The sequence below is a fragment of the Rattus rattus genome, chromosome 2 (assembly GCF_011064425.1).
Source record: "Rattus rattus isolate New Zealand chromosome 2, Rrattus_CSIRO_v1, whole genome shotgun sequence".
In the NCBI taxonomy this organism is placed as follows: Eukaryota; Metazoa; Chordata; class Mammalia; order Rodentia; family Muridae; genus Rattus; species Rattus rattus.
The window spans coordinates 9987802-9998687 of NC_046155.1; the positions used below are offsets into that span (position 1 = coordinate 9987802).

Consider the following 10886-nt stretch of genomic DNA (forward strand, 5'->3'; position numbering starts at 1 on the left):
AATCCCACTAAAATCAGGAACTAGACAAGGCTGCCCACTCTATTACTCAAAGTCCTAGCTATTAAACAAAACAAAAGGAGATCAAAGGGATACAAATTGGAAAGGAAGAAGTCAAAATATCACTATTTGCAGATGATATGATAGTATACCTAAGTGACTCTGAAAATTCCACCAGAGAACTCCTAAACCTGATAAACAACTTCAGCAAAGTATAGGGGAATGCCAGGGCGGTGAGGTGGGAGTAAGGGAGTGGGAGGGGGAGCATCCTCATAGAAGCATGGGGAGAGGGAATGGGAGAGGGGGAGCCAGGAAAGGGGATAACATTTGAAATATAAATACTTAAAATACCAAAAAGAAAGAAAAAATGTAAAAATATGTAAGAGGAAGTTAAAACAATGCTTTAGCAGTGATTGCAATTTGTGGATCACACCAGATATTTATATTACAATTTATAACAGTGACAAAATTACAGTCATAAAGTAGCAATTAAATAATTTTACAGTCAGGGTCACCACAACATGAGGAACTATATTAAAGAGTCATAGCATTAGGAAGGTTGAGAAACATTGGCTTCGAGGGACTAAATGTTTATGGAAAAGAAGGTTTCTGATGAGCTTAGCTCTTACTTCAAACAACTAGGAAATGCCAATCACACTTAGTACACAAGAGTACTTAGTACACTTAGTACACATGAACATGAGTAACAACAGAAACCCTGTAACTGAAAACTGGAAGCCACACAAAATACCAATGAAATAAAAGACAAGCCCACTGAAAGAGAAAATGAAATTGATGGCAACTTCTGGTAATATTGAGCAAGAAAAAAAAATGAGGGAGGAGAAAAATTACAAATTACAATGATAGATATAAAAGATAAACATTAATTTATTTGGGGGAGGTGTGTCTCACTATGTAGTTCTGGCTGTTCAGGAACTTACTATGTAGACCAAGCTGGCCTGGAACTCACAGACTCTACCTGCCTTGCCTCCCAAGTACTGTGGTCAGAGGTGTGTACCACTATGCCTGGCTTATTATTTATTCTTAGTAATGGGAAGGAGCACAAATGCCACAGAATGCATATGGCGCCCAGAGGACAGGTCACCAGGCTGGAGCAGCAAGCAGCATCGCCAACTGAAGCCTACTACAGGTTCAGGAAAGGACCTGTAATTGCAAATAAAACCCTATTTCATACCTGACAGCTAGATGAAATGACAGATGTTCTGACAAATGACTGAATCCCACCCCAGAGGAATTATCTATAATCATTCAGTAACTACTAAAAAATACTGGTTTCATAGTTGAAAATATCCAGGAGTCCAGATAACATTACTAGCAAATCATTATGGAAGAAATAACATCAATTCTACATATATTCATCCAGAAAATGAAGAGGAAAAAGCACTTCATGACCTGTGTGATCAAAACCAAATGACAACCTGTGAAATATTATATACCAATATACAGGGAGACAAAAAGGTCTTGAACTGTTAACAAATCAAGACTCTCTAGTGTTCATTCTGCGATATAAAGCTGGTACAAGACTTGAAAGTCAAATAATAACCACTCAGTGGAATGTCTATTAATAAACATGGGTTGGAGTCACTTCACAAAAGATAAGGAATGAAGAAGGTACCATTCAAATTTCCCAGGTTGGAGGCAATCAGCACTCCCAGTCATCTATGATGTCTTTGAACCAACATGGCATGGTAACTGTCAGGGTGCAGTACTGGCATGCACAGCTCAGCAGTAACCAACGGTTCTCTAATTGGACTGAAGAGCTGCTTAGCAAGAGAGCAACCATGCCTGGTACTAAAAACCTAGCCAGCTACTCAAAGGCAGTGAGGTCACAGAAGAAACCTGCACTGCCACCTCACTGAACCAGCACACTCCCCGACCACATCCTAAATATCCATCCTTACACTACAGAAAGATAGTTCTTCCCTCCACCAGGGAAATTTCTCTTTGCTACAGAAACCATTACAGAAAACACAACTGGTTAAAATGCAGTTCTGGACACCAGTCCCAACTAATATAGCTATTGCACAACTCCTATTCAAAGGTTCAGGGATCGCTGTGAAGAAGGGACAGAAAGATTTCAAGAGCCAGAGGACCAAGAAGTTTGCTATTAGATTTTATCTCCTAGTAATGTCAGATGCTACACCCTTGAAGTCTCACCAACTAGGCTGTCACTTTGACACGACAATGTGTCCCTTCATACCTTGTCTCTGGCAATCACTGCTATCTATTGTCCTTGTTGTTTTTCTTTCCCAAAATATCCTAAAACTAGAAGCACACAGTAGGCACTCACTGAATCTTAGTATAATAGTATAATTAGTATAAATAATAAGTGAAAACTAGGGGCTAGAGAGATGGCTCAGTGGTTAAGAACACTAGTTGTTCTTCCAGAGGACCCAGGTTCAATTCTCAGCACCCACATGGCAGCTCACCAGTGTCTGCAACTACAGTTCCAGGGGATTTATCACCTTCATATAGACATATATGCAAGCAAACACCAATGCTCACAAAATAAAAATAAATAAATAGAGCTGGAGAGATGGCTTAGTGGTTAAGAGCACTGACTGCTCTTCCAGAGGTCCTGAGTTCAATTCCCAGCAACCACATGGTGGCTCACAACCATCTGTAATAACATCTGATACCCTCTTCTGGTGTGTCTGAAGACAGCTACAGTGTACTTATATATAATAAATCTTTAAAATAAAATATTTTAAAAAGTAGAAATTATGGCCAGCTGCCTGTATTTGTAATGGCTTAAAAGTGAAAATTGGGGTTGGGGATTTAGCTCAGTGGTAGAGCGCTTGCCTAGGAAGCCCAAGGCCCTGGGTTCGGTCCTCAGCTCTGGAAAAAAAGAAAAAAAAAAAGAATAATCTTTAAATGGTTGAGGAGGAAAAATCAAAAGAATAGTACTTCTTGATTGGAAAGTATATGAAGTTCAAATCTAGTGTCCATGAAATATACTGAAATATAGTCATTTGTAGACCTGCTATCTGTGGTTGATTGGATGCTACAGATGAAGTCATGAGAGACAATATGGCCTGCAGTACCAAAAATATTTACTGTCTGCCCATATGGATAAAGTGTGACATAAAAGCAAACATACTCAAGAATCCGATGATTCTTCTGGGTATTTATCCAAAGAAAACCTGAAATCTTTGTTCACAAAATCTGTTTATAGAGGCTTTAGTTATAACTGCCTACAACATAAAACCCTAAAATCCCTTTACTGGTCAATGGATAAATTGTATAATGAACACACTGGAATATTATTAAACAATACAAAAGAACAAACTATTGACATAAGCAACAAAGGCCAATCTCAAATGCCTTATACCAAAGTCAGCATTGAACTTGTTCTACACAGGGCCAGAGAGTAAATATTTAAGGTTTTCTGGGTTTTCAAATAACCAAATAAGCATCTAGACAGCTATATTTTAAGAAAAGATTTACTTTATCTTTAATTGTGACTGTGTATGTCTGTGCACGTGAGTGAGTGTCCACGTCCATAAAAGGCCAGAGGCCCTGGATTCCCTGAAGCTGGAGTTACAGGCAGTTATGAGCAGGCAGTCTATTATACACAGCTTATCATGGACATTATTCTAACACGAAACTGTTTAAATTCAGACAACTCAGAAAGTTGGAGAGCATTACCCTGAAAAAGCTAATCTTCATAACCCCTGTGGGCTCCAATTCAAAACTGCTTGATTTATTTGCAGACTTCTATTCCAACTTTCTTAAGCTTTCCCTGTAAGAGTTCCTCACTGACCCCCAGTATCAAGGTAAAATGTGGATAGGAGCCCTCCATCTTTTCATTAAGCTGACTTTTAGAATAAAAAGTAATTATCCTAGCTAGGGATGGTGGCACATGTCTGTATTACCAATGCTCTAAAAACCCAGCCCTGAGGAGGCTGGGATGAAAGGATCATGAGTTCAAACAGCCTGATCCAAACAGTGAGTTTCTGTCTCAAAACAAACCAAGTGCCTAGCCATTCATCCAAGCACTTTGGGGTTGGGGGATAGGGGGCAGAAGTAGGCAGATCTCTGTGAGCTCAAGGCCAATGTGGGCTACAGAGTGAGATCCTGTCTCAAAAGACAAAAACAACCCAATTGTTAAACACCTTGTCTCTCAACTGAATTGGCTTGTCCTGCAGGACGCAGCCCAGCACATTTTCCCAGTTCCCAACCTATTCTTCAACCTTCCCTTTGATCCTAGGAGCTTCACATACCTTACTACTACATTCCCTTTTCTCCTAAGGTAGACTGTACTCCATCTGCCTCACAAAAACCCTAATGGAGGGCAAAAAGGGCAACTGCTGCAAGGCTTGATGACTTTGGTTCAATCCCTGGGACCCACATGGTGAAAAGGAGAAAACCAACCCCTCCAAGTTGTCCTCTGTCCTCAATACCCATGCACATGTATGCTCAATTAAACACGCATACAAAATAAATACATTAATTTAAAAAATTTTTAAAAGAAACAACTGGTTAAACAAATTTTGCATATTCTAGAAAAATTTGACAGTGTTTGGGTTTGGTGTCTATTATATGAATAAAAAGGGATTAGTGGCACAGGCCTTTAATCCCAGCACTCAGGAGGCAGAGGCAGGCAGATTTTTGTGATTTCAGGGGCATCCTGGTCTACATAGGGTTCCGGGACAGCCAGGGCTATGCAAAAAGTCCACTTTAAAAAAAAAAAGGAAGAAAACACTTGCTACTTTAGACTCAAATAGGCTTGTTATCCTATTATCCCAAGAGGCAGCTCATGATGTGCATATTATACCTGTGGCCCAGTAGTAAATGTCCCAGTCATTGCTAGGCTCATTAATCAGACGATCGTAGAGGTTCAGCTGCTTCTCTGTCATGTTGTGCAGATATTCTTTAGCAAAGAGGCTAAAATGAGAAGGAAAATGAGGTTGACATGACTGCCTTGGCAAAGAGAAGTAACACCCAGAGCCTTCTTCTCTACTACCTCAGGAGAATGCAGTTCTCCAGCATCCCCCTCTTTCTGCTCTCATACAGTAAGCGGGCTCTTTTGGTTTCTATGGATTCATCCGTTCTCTCCTGCCACGGAGGCAAAGGGATTTCAATCATGTCTTTTTGAGAATCTGTTGGGCTGTCACCTCTGTAGAAGCGTCTGAACGATGTCACACTAAGCAAAGGAGACAGCAGACTGTGCTTTGACAATACCTGAAACAAACAAATCACAAACATCTTTATAAGGCAATGATTACTATTAATGTTTTTTTTTCTTTTTTTTTTTTTTTTTTTTTTTTTTTTTTTTTTTCGGAGCTGGGGACTGAACTCAGGGCCTTGAGCTTTATAGGCAAGCGCTCTACCACTGAGCTAAATCCCAACCCCTATTAATGTTATTTAATCAACACATAAGGTGCTAAATGCATTAGATAGTCCTACTGAGTTTGGTCCCTTTATAGTCAAGGAACAGAAAACCAATGAATCTAAGGCTTAGAGAAGATAGTCATCCAAACACCCCAGACACATGTTCCTAAATTAGGCAACACCTCCATCTAAACAGAAAACAGAATAAGTATTCCAGATGTGTGTTAGCCAGTCTTTCCAGAAATTACCACAGCAGAAACACTGTCTCCTTTTGCATTCCTTTAAAACTGTACAGCAGCACAGTTGTGCTCCAGCCACTCACCTGTTAAATCCCGAGAATACCTACATCTCCTAAAGACTCCTGAAGTGAGAACTTTGTTTCTTTAAAAAAACACAGAAACATTATGGGAACATGTTTTCACTTTAATTCCAGATGTGGAATATGGGGCTGCTTCAGATTACCTAGAGCAGCTATGATTTCTCTAAGTGTATGATGCTTCAGATTCTGGAGACTTTTCAGAGGGTATTAAAGGCTAGAGCCCTAAGAGGCAGGGTTGGTTGCTGTTTGTTAAGTAGTCTGTGTGCAAAGAAGAAACAACAACAAGAAATTAGATACTCTGACTTCAAAGATCAAACTTGCCCAAGGAACTCGACACCCCTAATTGGTAGGAAGTAGTCTAGCAATAATGTCTCCCCCTTTCCCCTCTATCCTTTTTTCTCATATGAGCAATAGTTTTTCTAAATATAAACCAGAAATAAGGCCTAGGCTTCCAGGGTATGCAGGCAATGTGGCAAGGGCTACCATTGGAGTGATGAATGTAGATCCAAGAGAGAGACCAAGGCAACTTCTTATCATCAGATAACAGTTATGGGGGCCTGCCTCAAGACTCTGTAGCAAAAACTACAAGGTGTTTCACAGGGGCAGCCAAGAGTCACCAAGTTACAGAAAAAAAACCTGTAGAATTAAATCAGTCTATATCCTATAAGGATGTGTTAACATCACAAAAGAGACCTGCAAAAGTTGTGTGTTGAGGACGGGGGCTTGCTTATGTCTTCACAGGAAATAAAAAGCTGTGGATACATCACAACTTAAAGTAAGCAGACAGGGTTGGAGATTTAGCTCAGTGGTAGAGTGCTTGCTTAGCATGCGCAAGGCCCTGAGTTCGGTCCCCAGCTCCGGAAAAAAAGAAAAAACAAACAAATAAAGTAAGCAGAAGAGGTCTCCTGAAAACTTTGGCCACTAATCTGAAAACACCTAATTCACTGAAAATGTCTTCTGTTTATAATTTCTCGCTACACTTAGCATAATTAATGGCTTAAAACAAAGGGGGAAATGTAGTGATAATTTTGGTTTCTTTGAAAAACAGAAATATTATGTGTGTTGTTTTAATCCCAGATTTCTGATTGCCCACAGCAGCTGACTATGATTTGCCTCATGCTCTACTAGGGATGTGATTTTGCCAGCTGCACATAGTTTCTGCGACTGTGTGACCTTTGGAATTTGGGGACTCTTCAGAGAATATGTATGTGCTAGGCCTCAATAGGTGTGGTTGGCTGGCTGGTTGGCTGGTTGGTTGGTTGTCTTTGGTCATGGTTTATTAAGTAGTCATGCACAAAGAAGAAATGAGGAAGAAGAGGAAGGGGAAGGAGGAGGAGGAAGAAGCAGAGGAGGGGAAAGAGAAGTAGAAGAAGATATTCTGATGGTAAAGATCATATTTGCCCCAAGGAACTTGACATCCCTAATCAGTAAGAAGTAGTCTAACAATGTCACCCCCTTTCCCCTAGCTAGTGTTTTTATCCTTTTTTCTCTCCTATCTAGTTTCAGGGGATTGAAAGGGTAGAAGAAGAGGGGAGGAGAAAGATGAGGGGGGAAGAGCCCGCAAAGTAGCAAAAGACAGCTTCAGACTCCAAACCTAAGGTTATAACTCTAAGACAATGAAAAGAACTAAGTGATGACTTCCTTGCCACCTAACCCGTCTAAGAAAGCACAGCATTGGAGAAAGTCAATAGCAATATTGTTTAACTGCATAAAGACATTAGGGATCTCAGCCTTATGGTTAGGCTTAGAACAAGGAAATTATGAGGGAGGAGTGGAAGTATCTGTGCAACAGCGAGTGCTTTAGAAAGCACAAGCAAATGGCAGTACTGATCAATTCGCAGATCCATTCCCTCGTGAGAAGTCTGGACAACAGGCTCCTGCTCCCCAGATTAGTGCAAAACCAGCTGCGCTGAAGCAATAAGAAAGACTGTGGACCGCACATGCCACAGCCCTGTCTTCCCCCAAGTCCCCAAAGAACAAGATGATGGGGAGAAAGCCCCAGCACCAGGCCTCTACCTGAGAGGGCAAGGTAAGACTCCTGGAATATCATTCTAACAGCTTCTGCTGTGGCTGAATCTAAGTGCTACAGGAAAGGGCACGTTTCTGTAGCTATAGCGAACAAAGGTGATGATTTGTACCACATCATTCACTTGCCATGGTCCCCATTCTGCCTTACTGAAGAATGAAAAAAACAAAACAAAAATCCCACAACTCCCAGCTTTTCCCTGGAGATACAGAGCTGGGGTATCCATCTAAAGCTCCAGCTTCTCAAAGGTTGCCTACGGTTTTTATCTCTCTTGTCTCAGAGCAACAACAGGACACAGCACATTCCAGATGCCTAGGGACCATGGAGACCAAGGGAGTGTTTAGTTTTGATGCAAAGGACCAAGGCAGACAAAGTAAGATAAAATCTAGTATTTTTTAGGAGCCTCTTCCCCATGGTTCAAGAAAGAGTCAACTGTATGGTTAATGTTCTGGAACATGGGGGCTGGCATTGCCCAAGGGACTGGCTGGTTTCTATTTTGAACAACTTGTAACACTAACACAGCCAGCATATTCTAAGAAGTCCAGATAGCCACCAAGAATAAGAAAGCAGAGCAACTAGCTGGGGCATGGTGCCTCATGCCTGCAATCCAAGCACTTGTGAGGCAAGAGCAGGACTACTATGAAGCTGAGGGGCTACAGTACCTGATAAACAGGGGAGCAGGAAGGAGGGAGGCAACACTGAACAACCCGAGTGTTTACAAAGAAACTGTAGCATCACATTGGCACTAGGGTGTTACTGATTATGAACTGATAGAGGAAGGTAAAGGGGCTTGCTGCCAAGCCTAGGGAGCCAAGTTCTATCCCCAGAACACAGACAGACAGACAGACAGACACATATGCATGCACTATCTTTTTAGACAAACAAAATAATGACTGAAACATCCAAAATTGGGAAAAAAGAAGTGGACATTCAAATTCAAGAAGCCCCCCCCAAAAAAAAACAGTATCACAAACCTAAGAAGTCCAGACTGACTAAGACATAAATTATCTAATAAGTCAGAAATGTGAAGGTACAAATAAAGCCACATGAGGACACAATGGAAAAGTGGCTATCTGCAAGTCATGGAGTGAGACCACCAGAGAAAACGGTGCTAGCATCTTTGTCCTGGAATTCTGGCCTCCAGGACTTTGAGAATATAAATTTCGATTGTAAGGCAGCTCCAGTAAATGAATACAGTATGCTGTAAAAATGCAGTCTCCTAAGCCACACACAGTCTAAGCATTCTGGACCAGCATCTCTAAGAAAAGGCACTTGAAAATGCACTTTTACAACATCTTTATGTGTGCAAGATAGGTGCATGTGGAGAGGTGAGAGGAACACCTCAGGTGCCAGTTCTTGCTTCCACCTTGCTTTGAGACAGTCTCTTTGTTGTTCTTGTTGTGTGTGCCAGCCTAGCTGGCCTGTGAACTTCCAGGGATTCTCTGGTCTCAAGCTCCCTTCTAATCATACTAGCATACGGGCAGGCCCTGAACCAGCTAAAGAACCAAGGATGACCCTAAACTTTCCATCCTCCCGCCACCAACATCAGAGTGCTAGAATTATAGGCACGCATGCCATACATTCTGTGGTATGTGATGCTAGAGATCAAACCCAGGGCTTTCATTCATGATAGGTGTTGTGTAGCAATTTCCTCCAAGATAAAATCCTCCTCCTCCCCCTCCTCTTTTTTTTTCTCCCCCTCCTCTTCCTTTTTCTCCTCCTCCTCCTCCTCCTTCTTATAAAGCCCTAGCTGACCTAGAACTTGACATCTAGATCAGGCTGGTCTTGAACTCAAGAGACCCTCCTGCCTTATTCTACTATACCCAGCCAATACATAGGATGCTCTAAAGAACGGTAATAAATATATTCCATCCTACAGGAATGCTCCTTAAGCTCAGGAAGCAAACAACTTAAAGGCTTCAGAAAGCCTCTGAAACTATACAAGGCCACTCTTCCTATCCCCCTCCCCCACTCTAGGGCACCTAGCACCCTCTTTAGCTTCAGTGGTACCTGTACACACACACTTAAAACCACCTGTAACTCCAATTCCAGAAAACCCAACACCCTCATCTGGCCTTCATGGCCACCTACACACACGGGCATAACTCACAAAGGCACATAAACATAAGTACATATTTTTTAAACTTAAAAAAAATGAATAAAGAAAGAAAATGAAATTGCCTAGCATGCAAGGCTCTGGGTTTGGCATTTAGCACCAACAACAAAATTTTCATATGAGATAAAGAATATTATATAGTATTAAAGAGTTAGCAAGAAAGAATGATAATCATAAATACATGTGGACCTAATAGAGCACTCAAATATATGAAAGAGACCCTGACAGAACTAAAGGGGGTGAAAACAAAGATTTTAATGCCACAATTTAATAAGGAATAGAACATCCAGATGGGGGAATCAATATTAGACAACCAGAACAATACTAATTTAAGTATATCTAGCTGAGGTACACAGACATTCCACACGAGAGCATACATTCCTCTCAAATGTACGGATGAATATGCCCAGGAGCTCACAAGTTGTCACAAAACATGTCGATAAGTTTAAGATAAACCATATCAACTAGCTTTCAACACTACTGGAATAAAACCTGAAAATTCTCAAACATACAGACATTTAAGATCAGGATGAGACAGAATGGCGAGCTTCAGGCCAGCCTGAGTAACAAATTAAAACCGGCTTTTAAAAAAGGGAAACAGGGGAGGCACTCAAGAAAAGGAGGCTTTCGGAGGAGGTTCGGTAACTCTTCCTGGAGACATAAAGTGAGATATGCCTTGAGTCTCGTATGGTAACTGGCCACTTAACTACATAGTATCCAGTATTCTCACTCGAACACACCGTGGGCTCAGTAACCAATGGAAAATGACCTGCATGCTCAGCGGCAGTATGCGCCTCGCCTTGAGGGGACCTTTCCCTGGTTCTGTGGGATGGGTGAATTCTCCCTACAGTCTTCACGGCACAGAGGAGGACGAAACAGCCCTAGCTGCCGCCCGCCCCGAACCCTAAATCTTCGGCTCTCTCACCCGCGCCAGCGTCGGGATCAAGGTGACCACCGCCATTTCTCCCTATAGTACAGGAAGCTAGCAACCGACCCTCTTCCGGGAACTCCGGGCGGCCGATCTAAGGACTTCACCCGTGGAGGTGGACCCCAAGCCGGAAGGCGCGTCCCAG

The 10886-nt window shown here is 41.8% G+C and overlaps 1 protein-coding gene across 5 annotated transcripts in view; it reads right to left on the minus strand.

Annotated features, from left to right (window-relative positions):
* The window catches only part of Sdhaf2 (succinate dehydrogenase complex assembly factor 2), a 28633-nt gene extending 17748 nt beyond the window's left edge, over window positions 1-10885 (minus strand). For 2 of the 5 annotated variants that reach the window (XR_004386798.1, XM_032891611.1), the window contains exons 1-3: window positions 10739-10879; window positions 4985-5202; window positions 4796-4905 (exon numbers count right to left, since the gene is read on the minus strand). Coding sequence is in view for 3 of the 5 variants with exons in the window: in XM_032891611.1 (XP_032747502.1) it covers window positions 4796-4905; window positions 4985-5202; window positions 10739-10774 (364 nt within the window). In the remaining 2 variants the exon portion in view is untranslated. The other 3 variants (XM_032891612.1, XR_004386799.1, XM_032891613.1) reach the window with 3 other exon arrangements.
* Window position 10886: the final 1 nt, after the last annotated feature.